At 45.9% G+C, this 19,051-nt stretch overlaps 1 protein-coding gene across 1 annotated transcript in view; it reads right to left on the reverse strand.

Moving 5' to 3' along the window:
• The window catches only part of LRRC41 (leucine rich repeat containing 41), a 20,429-nt gene extending 1,542 nt beyond the window's left edge, over positions 1–18,887 (reverse strand). Inside the window, exons 1-7 of the mRNA XM_003415578.4 lie at positions 18,674–18,887; positions 14,253–14,339; positions 12,722–12,792; positions 3,564–4,707; positions 1,096–1,356; positions 423–587; positions 229–327 (exon numbers count right to left, since the gene is read on the reverse strand). Coding sequence (XP_003415626.2) covers positions 229–327; positions 423–587; positions 1,096–1,356; positions 3,564–4,707; positions 12,722–12,792; positions 14,253–14,339; positions 18,674–18,872 — 2,026 coding nt within the window. The 5' untranslated portion in view covers positions 18,873–18,887. The remainder of the gene's footprint in view (positions 1–228; positions 328–422; positions 588–1,095; positions 1,357–3,563; positions 4,708–12,721; positions 12,793–14,252; positions 14,340–18,673) is intronic.
• Positions 18,888–19,051: the final 164 nt, after the last annotated feature.

Consider the following 19,051-nt stretch of genomic DNA (forward strand, 5'->3'; position numbering starts at 1 on the left):
TCAGCCCCTGAAAGGTAAGAAAAACTTCTGGGTGAAACACTAACAGTAATTTCCTATGTTCAACAGAGAAGGTGAATTTTGGGCCTTTCAGAAGGAAGGTCATGTAGGTTCTATATCCATTCTATACTTGAAAACACAAGAACAAGAAGCAGTGGTTTGCTCAGTGAGATGGGAGCACAGCCACAATGAGAACCCAGGAATGTTCCAGGTCTTGGATGGGGAACTCACCCTGAAGAGTCAGGTTCTGTAGCAAAAAGAGCACCTCACTCTGACAGTCAGCCAGATTCATGTCGTGGAAGCTCAGCCTCTTCAGGGCTAGGTTGTACTCTGAATGGGAGGCAGAGGCCATAGGCCTTAGCTTTGCCAGAGAACAATGCAAGGTTCCCACCTACCCTGCTTTCACCATTCTGGCTGAGTCCTACCTTTGAGTGTCTGTAGCACAAGCCCAAAATCCTGGGGAGAAGCAAAGGTGGCGCTATCCAGGGACAGCTGCTGCAGAGAACCTGAAGCCTTCAGTACAGAGCAGAGCAGTGGGGCTGGCTGGGCTCCTCGTGGAAACCCCATCTCCAACTGCTCCAGGCAGTTTTCTGAGTATGATAGAGAGAAGATTCCAGCTGGCTATCTCTACCTCACTCCTTAAGGGATTCACTAATAAATCATTTATCTAAGTACCTGTCCTTGAGTGCCTATGTTAGGCACTGTGCTAGGCTCTGGGAGTAGAGCACTAAATATAAGATTTGCCCCTTGCCCTTATGGAGCTTTTAGTCCACAAAGACACGACCAAATAAAATATCCCAAGTGGTCAGATTGGAAACATACAGGAACTAAGGGTGCATGGAGCAGGGGGTACCTAATCCAGCCAATTCAGACCCCTTTTCTGGAGAATGAGTTGCTGTGGTCACTCCCTAGTGGTTTATGATGATCTGGGCCCTGTCCAGCACAAGGTTATCTTAAAAAAAAAAATGGCAGGCTGTAAACGGGGAGCATAATCTAGATACTCCAGGAATGAATGGTGGCAGGTCTGGATTGGAGGTTCCTCTTCCTCACACAAATGCACATTTGTGTAGAAAGAGACATGCATGCACAATGCTTCACCTGGTATTTCTTCATCCCCGATTATATGGCTAGGGGGCCCTGTGTTCCCTGGCACAGCTGGGTTGTCCCGCTGGCTGGGGTGGTCGACACGAATAGAGAGGACCCTCAGCAGGGGCAGGGCTCGCACAATGGCACGTGTCAGCTCCAGGATAGGCAGTGGCGAGAACAAGTCACTGAGATGCAGGGCACGGAGACGGCATCCAGCCTGGCCTGACAGGGCCCTCAGGCTGTCCAGCAGGCGGAAGATGTTAGAGCCCAGACCTATAGCAGGAGAGAGAGATTAGGTTAGAGTCGTGTGGGGGCATCAGCAGGAACAAAGCTGTGCATGGGTAACGTTCAGAGACAATTCCGAGTATTTCTATTGACTACTTCCTTACTCTCTTCAGCGCTGGATCAGTTTATCTATTGAATTACTCATCCACTGTCTCGCTTTTTTCTCAGGTAACCAGAAAACTGGTGCCACTGTACTGGGCCATTTCCTCAAGAAGCATTAGCAGGGCACAGTCACAAAATAGAAGATAGGCTATGGTAGGGCAGCATATGGATACTGGCTGAATGATAGGCCCAGACAACAGCAGAGGTCTCTGGGTTTCTGAGTTCTGAATAGCTTCCTGAAGGAGGTGGGCCTTAAATAAAGGAAATTTTGGACAGAGGGAGAAGACAGTCAAGGGTCACAGCTGTGAGTATAAGCATGAGTGGGGGACCTGTTTGGCTAGGTTGGGGCTCAGGAAACAACTCTGGAGGGCAGGAATGTGGTGCTTATATTGTAGAAGGTCCTGAAAGCTAAGCTAAAGAGATGGTCTCATCTGTAGGTCATGGGGAGCACCTGAAAACAGCAGGAGTGTGACAATGACCTAAGAAATGTCCAGAGAAGGATGAGAAAAAGAAGAGTTTAAGGTAGTAGAAATGCGAGTATTTCAGGAAGACAATGCTTTTAATAATAGCAGAGGCTGCCAAGAATTAATGTAAGACAAAGCCTGAAAAGTATATACAGGCAGTCCCTAGGTTATGAATGAGATCCGTTCCTGTGTCTTTAAGAATTTGTAGGTAAGTGAACAGGTGCATATGGGCATATGGTTCTTAAATAGTCTTTAGTGTTTAAGAAAAGGCTCGAAGGCTTTTCATTGATTTAAAAGCTGCATGTGCAGCAAGTGAAGATGGTTGTGATGAAGAATTTGTTGCATTGTTTCAAAGTGAGGAAAAATTTACATAATATTAAAGGGCAAAGTGAAGTCTGTAAGCTGGACATTCATAACCCAGGGTCTCCCTGTATCGGACTTACCCACAAGGAGGTAACCTAGGTCCTTTTCAATGCAGTGGTGAGGGTGGAGGTGAGGCTGAAGTGGGCTGTGAGTGAAGTGGAGACAGCAGTACAGATTATTCAGGTTTGTGAAGGGCTGGAGAGAACAGGACAGTAGGTGGGGAATATGGGATTCCCTACACTAGGGAGGCGGTGGTGGTAATTGTTTTTGGCGGAGGCCTGAATATGTGTAAATGCTGACGGGCAAGAGACTGGAGAGAAGAGAGGTGGCATAAATAGTAGTTTAAAAGCATGGATTCTGAAGCCAGGCTGCCTGGGTTTAATTCCTGTCTCTAATTTACTAGCTAGGTTATCCTGGGCAAGTCACTTAACTTTATAGAGTTGTTAATGTGGAGTACTTAAAATTTGCCTGACACATATTAAGCAGTATATAAAAGTTAGCTATTAAGAAATTTGAGAAACAAGCTTCTTTAAGAATGTGGGAGGGAATGGATCCAGAGCACAGGTAAAAATATTAGCGTTAGTTAAGATGGCAATCTCTTTCATTGTAAAAGAAGAAGTGTGAGTATAGATTTAGCAGAGTTTATAGGTTTTTAAACAGTTAAGTTGCAGGAGTTCATGTGTGATGGCTACTATTTTCCCTGTGAAGTAGATGAGGTAATCCATTGAGAGGAAAAGGAAAAGAATTTGGAAATGGCAGAGTAGAAATGGGAGCTGATGTTATAAGCACAGTAAGGGTTCATAACAGGTTGATGACCATGAATATTTAGTAGCACCAATGTGCATAGTTGTGTGATTTTTCTCCAGCAGTGCCCAGCAACCTAGGCAAATTGCTGGATTTAGCTAGAGTTCAGGTGCGAGAGGACCGAGGATTGCCTTGCAGGTTGCTAGTCGGATAAAGTCTGTCCTGTTTCTCCTCCTCTATACAGTGGCTTTGATATGACTGATGGGATCCTATCGAGCCCTGGCTGGACCTGCATGTACAATCTCCCACCCTTCCTTAGATTGCCTACCACATCTATCATGTACCCGTCCATATTCCAGCTGATCATGTCACTGAATCTCAGGTACCCCTGCTTCCAACCATAATTCAAGCCTGTGAGACAGGGAGGGCCACTTGTCCAGTTTCCTGGTCATCCTCCCAATTCTTCCACACAGGTTTGGGCATGAGACCCAGGCCCAATCCCTGCCCCTCCAGGGAACTCACCATTATAGGAGAGTGTGAGGCTCTCCAGAGACACCCAGGAGCTCAGAAGGTGACACAGTGTCAGAGCCGCCTCTGTGGAGAGTGGAACTGTGAATAGCTCCAAGGTGGAGATGCTTCGGAATCGTTGGGAGGCATCCAGTGCTGGAAGGCCCAGACAGCTGGGATCTGACCCATCCAAAGCTCCACAAGCCACTTCCCCAATTTCCATCTCTTCGCCATCTTCCTTCTCGCCAGCCACGATGAAAACAAAGTCATACAGGTCTTCAGACTCTGCACTAGACCCCTGACGGGTGCGAGCACCTTTCTTCCCTACAGCTCGCTTGAAACGCTTTAGGGGCTTAGGCTGTGGGGCTGAGCTAGCTGGAGCCCGTTTGGATGAAGACGTGGATGAGGAGGCAGAGGCAGAGGAGGTGGCAGCTGGAGCAGAGGGTGGACGCCTGGTCCCAGGAGCTTCCTGGGAGGTGGCTGGAGGGTGCAGCTCCCTCTTAGGGTCTGTCCCACCTGCTGTCAGGCTCTCCTGTGTGCTCCGGCGTGTTACCCGAGTGGCAGGTACAGGTCTGGGCACCTGCTTGGCTTCATTCTTCCGCCGAGTGGCCATCAGGGCTGCAGCACATCGCTCAGCAGCATCCCGGCGAGGCCGGCGTGAGCCTAGCAAGAGGGACCCTTCATCTCGGGATGGGGCACGGCCTCGGGAGACTTCTCCACAGAGACGGCAGGGTGGGCCACCAGGGCCCAGCTGCCAGAAGCCAGCACTCATAGTGAGGATAAGGATGAAAAGGGCTGACTCAGGCACAGGCCAGGAGTACAGTGACACCTGGCTGACAGCTCCATGGTGAATGAGCTGGTGCAACAGCTGTCGAAGTGACTGCTGAGCGGCCACATCAGAAAACAGCAGGTGGCGGAACTTGAGGGTATGCAGGGAACTGGCCAAGGTCTCCAGAACCCTGCGGTTGGGCTCAGCCACCAGCTCAGTTGCACCTTGCAGCATGTTACATATGGTGAGCTGCCGAACATGGCGCGAGCTGTGCAGAAGAGGTGAAAAGCGCTGGTCACAAAGACGCCTGTCAGAGGACACATCAATGGTCCCACGTAGAACATGGGAAAAAAAGGCCTCCATAAACTTGGCTCGCCAACAGGTGACGCTCTGAAAACAGAGAACATGGCAGACAGCTGTGATACTAGGAGTACTATCCATGGAGATGTCATCCTAGTTTCCTTTGAGTTGCTCCCCCTTCCAATAGCTATTTACTGAGCACTTACAGGCCAGGCAACATTCTAAATTATATAAATTCATTTAATCTTCACAACTTTGAGATATGTATTACTATCGGCCCCATTCGACATGTAAGAAAATGAGGCATAAAGAGGTTATTACCTGTGGTTATACATGCAAGTGGTAGAATCAAGATCTGAACTCAGGAAATCTGGATCCAGAGCTCACATTCTTTTGCTATGGTGCAAATCCTATAAACTCTTCCATGTTTGCTTCTAGAACCTGATCTCAACTTTCCACCACCTCTGTTCAGCCCTCATCACTTCACAGCTGACCACTTCATTAGTTTTCCTGACTGCTCTTCCCATCCCCCTTTGCCTTTCCCCAATTAATTAGCATAAGCCCACTGGATTCATCTTTGTAAAACACCACTTTGGTCACACTATTCTGCCTTAAAAACTCCCAGTGTCTCATCACTAATTTGAAGTTCCTTAGCCTGGCTGGCAAAGCCCTCCACGATATAGGCTCTGCCTCACTGAGAAGCTTTCTCATGTCCCGCATCTTGCTCATGTGAATGCTTTACTCTGGAAAATAGGTCACCTCACTGACCCAAACCTGCCTTCTATGTCCTTTCCTACATCTGCCAGAAATCCTCTCTATTGGCAGACCATTAAGAAGTCTAATGTTCTACTCTTTGAGGCTGTTTTGCTCAGGGCATAAACGAACCAGCTCGACTTTGACCTCCTGCTGAGAATTTGCATTTCCACCCCAGATATACTGAACCAGAACCTGGTGGTAGGTGCTGGTTCTGACTCATAGTGACCCTATGTACAAAAGAAGGAAATGCTGCCCAGTCCTGGGCCATCCTCATAATTGTTGACATGTTTGAGCCCATTGTTGCAGCCAGTGTCAACCATCTCTTTCAGGGTCTGCTTTTTTGCTGACCCTCTACCTTACCAAGCATGATGTCCTTCTCCAGGGACTGGTCTCTCCTGATAACATGTCCAAAGTGCCTAAGATGAAGCCTCACCATCCTTGCTTCCAAGGAGCATTCTGGTTGTACTTTTTCAAAGGCAGACTTGTTCATTCTTCTGGCAGTCCATGGTATATTCAATGTTCTTTGCCAACACCGTAATTCAAAGGCATCAATCTTTCTTCGGTTTTCCTTATTCATTGTCCAGCTTTTCCATGCATGTGAGGCAAATGAACACACCACAGCTTGGGTCAGGTGCACCTTAGTCCTCAAGGTGACATCTTCGTTTCTCAACACTTCAAAGGTCTTTTGCAGCAGATTTGCCCAATGCAAGACATCATCTGATTTCCTGACTGATGCTTCCATGGGTGTTGATTGTGGATCCAAGTAAAATGAAATCCTTGACAACTTTAATCTTTTCTCCATTTATCATGATGTTCCTTATTGGTCCAGTTGTGAGGATTTTTGTTTTCTTTATGTTGAGGTGTAACCCATACTGAAGGCTGATTCTTATGTTAAAATGTAGATATCTGGGGTGGAACCCTGGTGGCACAGTGGTTAAGAGCTCAGCTGCTAACCAAAAGGTTGGCAGTTCGAATCTACCAGCCACTCCTTGGAAACCCTATCGGGCAGTTCTACTCTGTCCTATAGGGTTGCTATGAGTTGGAGTAGACTTGACTGCAACAGGTTTTTTTTTGTGGTTGTTGTTGTTATATCTGGGGTGCAAATTCAAATTCTCAGCAGAGGGCCAAACCCTAATGGACCAGTTCAAAGCCCTAGTTTTGCTCCTCACCCCCGCTTTGATACTCTGACTACTCAGGTCTAAGTTGTTGGCAGCTGGCAGACACTGTCTCATGGTGTTCAGTCTCTGCCCATGTATGTATTATCCCACCCAAATTAGAAACTCCTGGGGAGCAGGGACCAAACCTGTGTTTCCTCCAAGGTAAGTTATGTGCTTTGATGGATATGGGACATAAGACTATTCTGATACGTTTGGAAGAAATCTGAATGCAAGTGGTTCTCAACCAGGTGATTCTTATGTACGTTCTAATGGGGATCTTGTGAAAATGTATATTGATTCAGTGTATCTGGGGGTGGAAATGAAAATTCTCAGCAGGGGCCAAAACAAAACGAACTGGTTCAAAGACCCTGTTCTCAACCTTTGAAGCATATCAGAATTTCCTGTGGAGCTTTTCTTTTTCAAAATTCATAAAGCAGATTCCTAGACTTGGTGATTCTGTTATGTTACAGCTGTGGTGAGGTCCAGGCATCTTAAAAAAACAAAACAAAAAACATCAAAAACCTCTTCAGATGTAAAGGTGAAGAATGACTACTATCTACCCCAAAAGGACACACTAAGACAAAGATACCAGGCTCCAGAGTTTCTAATTCAATACTATCCCTAAGTCCTCGTCCTCTCCTAAGGTGTAGTAGAAAGTCTGCTGGCTTCAATAAAGGTCCCAGCTCTGCCCCTCTACCCTAGACCTCTCTGAATCTCCTCCCTCTTCTGTGAAGTATGTATACCACCACATGTTTGACAGGGTTTTTATGAAGACTGAGTACAAGTGAAAGCACTTAGTAAATTTTAAAATACAAAGTAAATGTTACCTATTACTGCTGCTTTGGCAAATTATAATAATTAGCCCAGATGGACAATGTGAAATGGGCTTGACAGAGGCAGAGCTTGTTAAGCAGGACACTTTTCAGCCTGAAGCAAAGGTAGTGGGGGGCCGGAGTTTCCTGAGACTAAAAGATATTTCTCTTTGGTGCTTATCCTGCCTCTATGCATTTCCTCATGCTAGAATAACCCTTAGTTTATGCCTGAGGTTCCTGGCAGAAGGTGATGGCTGGGTGCAAGGACAGGAAGGACCCAGCCATCACCTTTCTGCTGGCCCAGGTTCTGTTAAATGTCATTCTCTTTACCCTAGTTGGAAACCCTGGTGGTGTAGTGGTTAAGAGCTACAGCTGCTAACCAAAAGGTCAGCAGTTCAAATCCACCAGGTGCTCCTTGGCAACCATATGGTGCGGTTCTACTCTGTCCTATAGGGTCGCTATGAGTCAGAATAGATTAGAGGGCAACCGGTTTGGTTTTTGGTTTTTGCCCTAGTTACTCCCCAGACCCTGCCTGCTGTGGTAATAACTGGGAATGACTTCATGTCTGAGCTAACTGCATGGCAGCAACAGAAGGGCCTCTCATTACCAGAAGTGCAGAGGCATTAGGGCAGCAGGAAAAAATACCTGGCAACCAAATCCAGCCTTGAGTGGAGAGGCAGAGAGTGCCTGAGTCCTTTAGGTGTTCTCTTACTCTAGCACTTTTCTTACACCTTTGCTGGCCCACCCACAGCCATGAAAAATACTTGCAGGTGACCCGAGCAAGGCTTCAGCCTCCCGAGTGCTCTGGTCAGGTGGTCATTGTAAGATCTGGCCCTGAAATCTGTCAGGACAAAATGAACCAAGACTGTGGTTGCTTCTAGCCTTAAAAGGCATGAGAGAAATGTAGTTTAAATAAATATTGGAATTTTTTCAGACATCTTAATGGTTGATGAAGATAATGGGAGACAGTATTTAAAACTGGAACATCCCAGGCATATGATAGCTGCAGTGAGAAGCAGCATGGTACAGTGATTCAGAGCATGTATTCCAGAGCTAGACAGCTTCAGTTTGAATCCTGAGTCTGCCATTCATTGACTATAACTTTCCGCAAGTCACTTTATCTTTCAGTCTCAGTTTCGTTGTGAAGTGAGGAAGATAACTATACCTATGTTACGGAGTTGTGAGGGCTAACTGAATACATATAACTCTCAATGGCTTCTTTCTCACAAATTAATGCATGAGCAGACAGCAATTCTAATCTAAGTCACTCATTTTATGGATTTGTACACTACTGCCCAAACAATGCAAAGTGATTCAAATATATGAGGGTAAGGGGAATGAGACACCACCAATAAGGTAAAGTGACATTTGTCTACCAAAAAATCCTTGGCCCATCCTCAGTGGGCTGGCAACTCAGGTACCGGTCATGGAGGAGGAGTACAAACATTTAAACTAGGGAGGGCTAAATATTTTCCTGTACTAAACTAGAACCAGCAAATGTTCCTGACCTATTTATCATTGTTATTTTTCTGATAACAGAAATACTGGTTGTGGAGAAATAAACCAAAAATCATGTGTAAACCCACCACCAACTCTTCGGAGCATTTGCGTATATGTGAATAACCACGTACACTTGTTTTTAGAGCACTGAGACAACTCTGAACAGTTCCAAATGCTGAGTCATTTTTTGTTTTTTTAAACATTGTACCATGTTATTAAACATTTGTACCACCATGTCTTTAAACAGTTTTAGAGTATCATTTTATTAATGTTTTGAAAATATAGATGTACCATAATTTAATAATTCCTGTATTGTTGACTATTTAAATTGTTTCTAGCTTTTTGATATTAAACTTTATTGTAATGAACATCCGGAAGTAAATCTTCATGAGTATCTCAGTTTTTGTACACTGCAAATTCTAGGTGAAATTTGAACATTTTAAAGTCTTGACAAATATCATCCAATTGTCCACCAAAAAAGTTATAACAATTTCTGCTCCCACCAACAGCATGTTAAAATGCAAGCTTTACCTACCCCTGGCCAACCTTAGGAATTCTGTTAAAACCAAAACAAACAAAAACAAATTTTTTTTACTAACTTAAGAGGTAAAATCTTACTTTTTTCCATTTTTTATTATTAATGAGATTGAACATTTTTCACTTTACTGGATTTTTATATATTTTGTGACTTGTCAAAATCTTTACTCACACTGGTAAGGAGTGAGCTTCTTGGCTCAAGTAGATACATGAGACTATGGGGCAGCTCCTGTCTAAAGGGGAGATGAGAGGGCAGAAAGGGACAGGAGCTGGCTGAATGGACATGGAATTAGAGGGTGCAGAGAAGGAGTGTGCTGTCTCATTAAGGGGAGAGCAACTAGGAGTACATAGCAAGGTGTATATAAATTTTTATATGAGAGATGGACTGATTTGTAAACTTTCACTTAAAGCACAATTAAAAAAAAAGTAAAAAAAAAAAACTTAATTCTAGTAGGATGCTCATCTTATGCTCTGAATTCCTTTGTTTTGCAAATATTGTTGCAAACATTCTTTCCAGTTTATTTGCCTTTAAAACATTTTTTTTATAGAGTTGACGTTTTATGTGGTCAAGTATGTCCGTATTTTCTTTTTTGGTTATGCACATTTAATAATTAGCATTCTTTCTCCATCTTGAGATTAGATAACTAAAAAAAAAAAAAAAACTAGTCACCTTTATTCTTTGTGTTTTTACTTTTTACAATTTAATCTTTGGAGCCTAGGTGGTGCACTGCTTAAGAGCGTGGCTGCTAACCAGAAGGTTGGTAGTTTGAATCCACCAGCTACTCCCTGGAAACATAAAAACTATTTTGGACAGGAATCACAACAGAGGGTCCTAGACAGAACTGGAGAAAAATGTAGAACAAAATTCAAACACAGAAAAAGATCAGACTTACTGGTCTGACAGAATGGTGAAACTCTGAGAGTATGGCCCCCTAACACCCTTTTAACTCAGTACTGAAGTCGCTTCTGAGGTTCACCCTTCAGTCAAAGATTAGACAGGCCCATAAAACAAACAATAATACATGTACCTCAACCATGTATATGAGACTAAATGGGCATACCAACCCAGGGGCAAGGATGAGAAAGAAGGAGGGGACAGGACAGCTGGAATGGAAATGGGGAACCCAAGATCAAGAAGGGAAGAGTGTTGACACATCATGGGGTTGGCAACCAATGTCATAAAACAATGTGTATTGTTTAATGAGAAACTAACTTGCTCTATAAACTATCTAAAGCACAAAAAAAAAAAAAAAAAATTATTTTGGAGTATATTGTAAAGTGAGGCTCTAACTTTATTTTTTCCAAATGGCTAACCAATTGCTAGAGATCCACTTATTGAATAATCCTTTATTTCCCCACTGCTTTGTCTCTAGAGTATCTATTCTAGTCTACAGATCTCTGTTTACACACACTAGTACTACACACTTTGAAATATTACTGCTTTGAAAGCAGTCAGGGGCTATAGCTATCTTGCTTACCATTGTATCCCTGGAGACTAGCATAGTGTCGAACTGAGCAGGCACCTAATAAGTGTTCTTTTTTAAAATTATGAATACGGTAAGGATTACTGCCGTGCAAAAGTGGGAAGCAGAAGAAGACACCCTTTGAATATGCTCTAAGGACCTCTGCCTAAGTGGCTATTGGACCACCAAGCCTGAGGCCTTTTGGATGTTCTGAAATGCTCTGAGCCAGGAAAAGAGGATAACAAACATTCTTTTCCAGGTAGCTTGAGATAATGTTGGGAAATGAAAGTTTTCCTCAAGAGAGAGATTTTACAATCTCTATTACCTGCTGGTCAACCATACCGTTTGGGAAACATCGGAACAAAATGAGTTAAGATGTTTCTTTAAAGGCGGCAGAAAGTCTTTATTGTTTTCTAACATTCTGGAGCCCACTTCTCTTTCTCCTAAGCCCTAACTCCTGTACATAGTGCCTGAGGATTTTGCCAGGCCTCAGTGTCATCATCCTGAACTTCAGGGGTCAGAGTCCAGATCTGGAAGTAGAAAAGCTGAAGCATATAGGGCTGAATATTACTGAACCCAGTGCACCCCGAAAAAGTAAATCTCCAGTTCCTGATGCTAGCTGTTGTCATCTGGCCTCATTCAACATTCAAGGCCCAGTTCAAATACTATTTCCTTGGAAAGTCTCTCATGCTTCCTTCTTTCTGAGCCTCCTTGCTACCCTCTATTACATCATTTATCCTACAATACTGTGATGGATTGGTTTGTAGACTTCCCCACTAAATTGGTAGCTCCTCAAGCTTAAGAACTGTATTTCCAATATCTAGCATAAGATCTGGTACATTTTAAGTTTTAATAAATATTTACTGAACTAAACCGGTCCTGTCACCTAATTATGGAGTGTAAAATAACCTCTGCTTAAATGAGAGTTTCAGTGAGTTTGTTTGAATCAATGAATAATAGAATCTCAGGGTTGAAAGGAGCCCTAAAGTTCATCTTGTCTAATCCCTCTTCTAATGCTTGAATTCCCTCAATAATACTCTTGTGTCAAGTAGGTATCCAGACTCTATTTGAACGCTTAGTGATGGAAAGCTTATTATCTCTGGAACTAGCTTGTTTCATCACTGGTAAACTCAAAGAGTTTAAAAGTTCTACCTTTAGTTTATCAAAAATTTATCTTCCTTCTTTCACCCCGAACAAGTCTATCAGTCCCTCTTTCATGTGACAATCATTGAAATATTTAAGACAGTTCATGCTCCCCAAGTTTTCTCTTCTTCAGTCTTCCAAATGTGGCCCACATGCTGGGCCTTTGACTTCTTGCTCCACACTCCAGGGGTAGCATGACCACTGCAGAGCTAGTCAGGACTATCATCTCCCTTGTCATTTGGCCTATATTATATTTACATCAGTTCACATAGCTCAGAATACAGTCCTTATGAGTGACTTCAGGACATTGTTGACTAAACCCCCTAAATCTTTTGTATTAAGTTGCTGCTAAGCCAGGCCCCTCACTCCCTATCCTAAGGCCATGCAATTGGAAGTTTTTAGATTTGAGTGAATATTTAACCAAATCCAGTTAAATTTCATCTTATTGGACTGGCCATGGCTCCAGCCCTGTCAAGACCTCTATGAATCCTGGTTCTGACATCCCTTGTGATCACTACCCTTCCCTGTTTTGTGTCACCTGCAAACACAGCAGGCAAACAAGTCAGTGACAAATGCCAAATGGGTCAGAACCCTGTGACAAGCCATCAGAGCCCCCTACCTAAATCCATTTCATCCCTGCTCCTACACTTTAGCAGTGCCCAGCTCGTGTATGTGTGCTAGTCCTCCTTTCACTGTTCAAAGTCAGGCCAGAGTTTTACCTGGCACCTGAACTTACCTCCAAACTGGAAGGCCTCGTCTTCATCAGCTCATCCCAGAGCCGGCGCCATATGGCCTGAGTGGAGAGGCCTGTAGGGAGAAATACCACACTTACTTGGCTGCTTCCTGGCCACAATGAGTTAAGTAAGCCAGCTTTTCATGCTGTCCTTCTCTGGGTTCACAGGAGCAATAATGGCAGAATGGTTAAGAGCACTGGCTCGGGTTTCAGTATCAGCAGCACTACTTTCCAGTTGTGTGACTTTGGACAAGTTACTTAATTTCTTTGTACCTCAATTTCCTCATCTGTGAAATGTAGTTAACAGCAGCTATTTTATAGTGTTGCTGAAAATATTAAATGAGTAAATGAATTCCTCCACATAAAGTGCTTAGGACAGTGCTTGGCACACAGGATTACATAAATGTTAGCTATTAACAGGCATGTACAATGGGGAGTTTGGGAGTTAGCTTAGTAAAATAAAAAAACTAAGATTCAGAACATTTGAGTTCTAGTTCTGAATTGTTACTAATTGCGGTATGCCTGTTTCTTACTTTTATCAGTGTAATAGGATTCAGATACTTGCCCTGTGTTTCACTGGACACTGAGGAATTAGGTAAGAAAGGTGTAAGGGTATTTTTTTTTTTAATTGTTTTATTTTGGTGAAAATATACACAGCCAACGGTACACCATTTCAACAATTTCTACACGTACAGTTCAGTGACACTGATTACATTCTTCAAGCTGTGCTACCATTTTTGCTGTCCTTTTCCAAATTATTCCACCTCCATTATCTTAAACTCATTGCCCCCTAAGGGTCCCATGCAACTTTTTGAGTTGTCATTGTGAATTTGGTCTTACATAGTTCTTTAATAGAGAACAATGCTCAAGGCAGACATACTTTACTAAGATAAACTTTTTTGGTCCAAAGAATATTTTAGGGGATAGTTTTGGCTTGAAGTTTAAAGATTATCTCAAGGCAATAGTTTCAGGGATTCATCTAGACTCAATAGCTCCAGAAAGTCTGGATTCCACTGAGAATTTAAAATTCTGCTCTGCATTTTCCCCCTTTTGATCAGGATTCTTTTATAGAATCCTTGAACAAAACTTTCAGGAAAGGTAGTCGGACACCATCCAGTTCCGGTACATGGCCAAGGAGGCAGCTGTTCATGGAAGCAACCAGACATGCACTCTACTTCCTCATTCAATTTCCTCCTCTGATTCCTGACTCTCCTTCTTCCTCTGCTGCTCCAGGTGAATAGACACCAATTGTTCTATCTCAGATGGCTGCTTGCTAGCTTTTAAGGCCCCAGACGCTACACAATGAACTAGGAGGTAGAAGAGAAGTACTGAGAAACAATATTAGGCCAATTGATTAGGATGTCCCTCAAAACCATGACCCTAAACCTCAAAACCAAGAAAACAAATCATAAGGGTACTTTTTGAAAAGCATGAAGTTCTAGGCAGGTATCAGATAGGTGTAATATTTACCTAAGAACATCATGGTGCCTTGCTTATAATCAGTAACTGACAAAGAGACAGAAAAGTCACTTACCTTTCTTGAGGGCAGTTTCCTCAATCCTCTCCAAGTAATATATATTGAGCAGAGGTAAGATGCTTTGAAGTATTGGGCCTGGGAGGGCTACAAAACCAAAACACAAATTTTATTTTTTTCCCCAGTGTTCCAAACATTATGTACCCTATTGGAAAGGAAAACAGAAGGGCAGATTTTTCATTTGACAAATGGAGCCTGTAGAAGCTAACCTAAGTCTATTCCAAACTCTGATGCACTTATCTTCAGCCATTTAGTTGGCTGCTGGAATTTCAGGGGCATACACTTCTTCAAGGCTGAGATAACTCCACAAAGCAAGCGGTGTACTCATTTAGGAGCTGGCCAGTTCACCGCTGCCTGAGCAGAATGAATCATTCTGTATTAAGGATGCAGATGTGTAGTAAAAAGGTCCTTCAAAATCTGGACCCTATTAACTTCTCCGGAAACCCTGGTGGCGTAGTGGTTAAGTGCTACGGCTGCTAACCAAAGGGCCAGCAGTTCAAATCCGCCAGGCACTCCTTGGAAACTCTATGGGGCAGCTCTACTCTGTCCTATAGGGTCGCTATGAGTCGGAATCGACTCGACGGCACTGGGTTTGGTTTTTTGGTTTTTTATTAACTTCTCCAGCTCCCTGCTCTGCCTCCTACTTTTCATTAGCACAAAACCACTTTTTTCCTTTACCTAACATGTTATGCTTTGTGCCTCTGTGTCTTTGCTCATGCTATTCTCTCTGCCAGGAATGTCCTTGCCACTTCCAGCATATCAAGTACTCATCTTTAAAGTATCACATGTCTTTACTGACTTCCCCTTTTCACTCTTCCAGATTGACCACTTCCATCCTTTGGACCCCCAGTATACCCCGAACTAGTACCTTCCTATGAAGAGACATAGTTAGGCTCTACACCCTCTAAACTCAACACATTAAAAAAAAAAAAAAAACCCTGCTCCTGCCAACTTCCCTAGTTCTGAGAGGCAGAATAGTAAAGTGGATGAAGGGCTTGGTCTCTACAGTTGACTGTGAGTTGACTGTAATTCCCTGGGCAAATTATTTAACCTCTTTGAGTCTCAGTTTCCTCAAGTTTAAAATAGGAATAATAATAACTACTTCATGGGGCTGTCGTGAAAATTAAAGATCACGCTTATCATTTGCTTAAGGCATTGCCTAGCCAAAATAAACTCACTAAATGTTGTCTATTATTATTCTTATCCTGTCAATAATAGCACTTCTGTCCTGCCAATAATAGGTCTAAGATTGGACTATACCATATCTAAGGAAAGTCTTTTAAAACTTCCATTCTCCTTTTATCTTTACTTGTGGAATAACCAAATCTTGATATCTAAGAGTCTAGCACAATTCTTTATACATAGTAGGTACTCATCTACCTGCGGAATGAAAGCTTTAATACTGGCCACATCAACTTTCATCTAAATTATTCCAAAAGCCTAATCGCTCTCCTTGATCTCAGGTTTTCACCATCCTGTATTTGGTGATGCCATCCCCTCTTCAAAATCCTTCAAAGGCTTTCTACTGCCCTCAAGATAAAGTCCAACTTCATAGCCTGACACTCAAGGTCCTTTGTGACATACCTTATCCTACTTTCTGGTCTCATCTTCTACTCTCTCATTTCCCATATAGCTAAGTTTTCTTATTGTCCCTTTCCTGCTGCCTCTCCACACTCTTTTCTCCCTCTCTCCCTACACAAAATAATTCTAGTCCACTACTTCCAGGAAGCCTTTCCCGGATGTCAGCCCACACTGAGACCTTCCTCCAAAATAGCACTGCTTAGCACGCCTCTAGAGGCCTTGTGGTACAGTGGTTACGAGCTCGGCTACTAACCAAAAGGTTGGCAGTTCAAATCCACCAGCTGCTCCCTGGAAACCATATGGGGCAGTTCTACTCTGTCCTATAGGGTTGCTACAAGTTGGAATTGGCTCGATGGCAATGGGTTTGGGTATTTTCTTTTGTTTCTGTTAACACACCTCCTAAGAGGCCTTACTTGATTCAGCCTTTTTGTGTGTGAACATTTACCTGCTATAGGCCCATAGGAACTCTTCCTTCCCTGTTTCCTCTCAGCCTGGCTAAGGGCTCAACCAAGTGGTGTCACTAGGAGTAGGAATTGACTTGAAAGCAACAAGGGTTTGGTCTTTTTTTTTTTTTTACAGTTGTGGGGGTGGGGGGAGAAAGGGAGAGGGAAATTCAGTAAAACATCAATTGATTGTTTGTGGGAGAGGGGAAGAAGCAATGAAGAAAGAGGTTTCTCCAGAGCCACATTCCCCTTCCCCCTTCGATCTCTTTAGCCATCCCCTCTCACCATCACACTATAGGGTCGCTATGAGTCGGAATCGACTTGATGGCAACAGGTCTCACCATCACAGGAATCCTCATGCCTTATTATCCACAAACTCCTTTCCTTTCTCCATCCCACTTAAGCCAGACCCTTTCTGCTTCCTTCCAGCTTACATCTTTAATGCTTTCCCCCCTCCCAACTTGGGGCCTCACTCCCCCCATCCCCCAGCCAGGTTCAGCATCCCAGAAGCTCTAGGCTGACACAGCCTTCTTCTACATTCCCTGGGAATTTTCTGAGTCCTGTGCCCAGATCCACTGGAAATTTTCCCCCATTCCCCTTGGGTCAGCCTGATCCTTCTCCTCAGCTACCGACATAGGGCTTCCGCAGTCCCCTTTCCTCACAGGCCTGAGGACTTCTAGCAGTTTCCCCTAGTACACGAGGCACTTAGGCCTCTTCAGGATCGGTGCTCTACCCCCACGTCACCAAGGGCCTCTATACTTCCCAGGGCTCGCTGGGCTACTCTCCACAGCCTTGGGGCTTATCCTGGAGCCCCTAACCCTAAATTCCGGGGCCTCTTCTCCACATCCACTTTCTTACAGTTTAACCAAAACCCCCCATCCAGGGCCCTCAGGCCCTCACTCCTGATCTGACCAGGACCTTCCTCCATGCAAAGACGCAACCACCCCTGAGGCCTCCTCCTGGAATCCCCCGCCCCCCACAAGGCCTGGGGCAGCCTGCTCTCCTGCCACCCCCTCCCCTAACCCAGGCGCTCAGCCTGGCCTGCGATCTCCTCATCCAACTTCAGCACTGGCCTCTGGACCCCACCCCCACACACCACTAGTCTGGCAGGCCCAAGGCCTCCCTTGTCCCTGGTAAGACCAGGCCCATCTACCTGAATCCTCACTTTCCTCTCTTTAACTTTTGACTATCAGTGCTCAAATCATAGACCTGAGTTTCTTTCCCTCATCAGCTGCTAGACTAGGACTGGCAGCTCACAACCCACAGCCCAGCCTCCTCGAGTTCCATCTGGGTGGAGGCCTCCTCTCCTCCGTTACCCAGCCAGCCAGACTCCCAGCCCCACTAGCCCTGTTAGTCGGTCTGCCCTTCCTGGCCCCTTATCCCAGCGCCCAGGGCCGCCCACCTTTGCTGCTCAGTCCGGGCGCTCACAACCGAGGCCGGGCCATTTGGACCCGGCCACGCTCAGGCCTGGGGCCTCCTTTCACTCCCGTTCGGACCAAGGCCTCCTAGAGGCGCCGCGCCCCCCTCCCATTCCAGCTCGTCAGTCCGCGATTCCCAGGCCCTCGTCCGGCCTAGGACCTCCTTGACCCTTCCCGCCTGCCCATCACTCCGGCGGCCCTCCTTCGCTGACCCACTCCGGGCCTCCCTTCACTCGCTCTGGGCCCTTCCTCACCCTCGGGCCAATCCGAGTGGCCTCCGGCGCTCCCCGTCCGGCCCGCTCGTCAGTCGTTCCATCAGTTTGGCACTTCAGGCCCAGGTCACGGTTCGCTCACTTCAGCCTTGGGCCGTCAGACAGGCCCCGGCGCCCGAGCCTTTCGGCCTCTTCCCCAGCCCCATTCCCGCGTTCTTCAATTCCCCCAGCCTATCTGCCTAGCCTCCGCAGTCTCGGCAGCCGTGGTGTGTCAGGCAGATACCCGAGGCCCCAGGCCGTCAGTCACGTTCGGTGGCCCCCGGCCCGGCCTTTTTGCCTTAGGCCAAGCCTCCCAACCTCGGCCCCCGCCCCCGGCAGTTGGACCATCCTGGCCGGTCGGTTCGACATCCGACTCCCCTGCCCGGCACAGCCCGAATGTCAGTTCGGTGCCCACGGCCCCGGTCCGTCATTCCAGCCTGTCGTGGAGGCCCAGGCTGCTTCGCTCCAGCCCGGGCCTCTGGGCTCCCCGGCCTCACCCTCTGCGCCCTCCAGCCAGGCCGCGGTACAGGTTCACCTGCTCATTTAGTCTCCGTCATTACTCTATCCTGTCCGGCCAGTCACAGAATTTAAGCTCCGGCCTGACGGTCTGGCTTCCACTGCCCGGGGCTGGGCCTCGCCCCAGGCCTCCCGGCCTCGCCCCCCGCGTCCCCCGGCGGCTGGGCCGCCCCCGCTTGTTGCGAGAGGTAGCCCCTCACCCCGCGACTTACCCCACACCCCGCTCTCCAGAACCCCCATATGGGCGCTCACTGCCCGCCCGCACAGCTCGAACAGGGCGGGGGGAGCGCTGGGGCCCGAGGCCGAGCTCTTCGCTGGCGCCGCCTCCCGGGACGTGGCCTCCATGGTCGTTGCCGCCGCTACCTCACAGAACCAGCAACTCCGGGCGCGCCAGGCCTCGGGCGCCGCCATCTTGGGGAGGTGCGCGAGCCCGAGGGTGGCACAAGCGGACCGCCATCTTGAGAAGGTCAGCAGTTAGGACGGCTTCATCACTGATGTGGGGAAGAATTGCAATTATGCTAAAGGAACGTCGAAGAAATCAGCATGTTTCCCAAGTCTATTAGGAACTACTACTTTAAGTAATATAATAG

The sequence above is a fragment of the Loxodonta africana genome, chromosome 3, assembly GCF_030014295.1.
Source record: "Loxodonta africana isolate mLoxAfr1 chromosome 3, mLoxAfr1.hap2, whole genome shotgun sequence".
Lineage (NCBI taxonomy): Eukaryota > Metazoa > Chordata > Mammalia > Proboscidea > Elephantidae > Loxodonta > Loxodonta africana.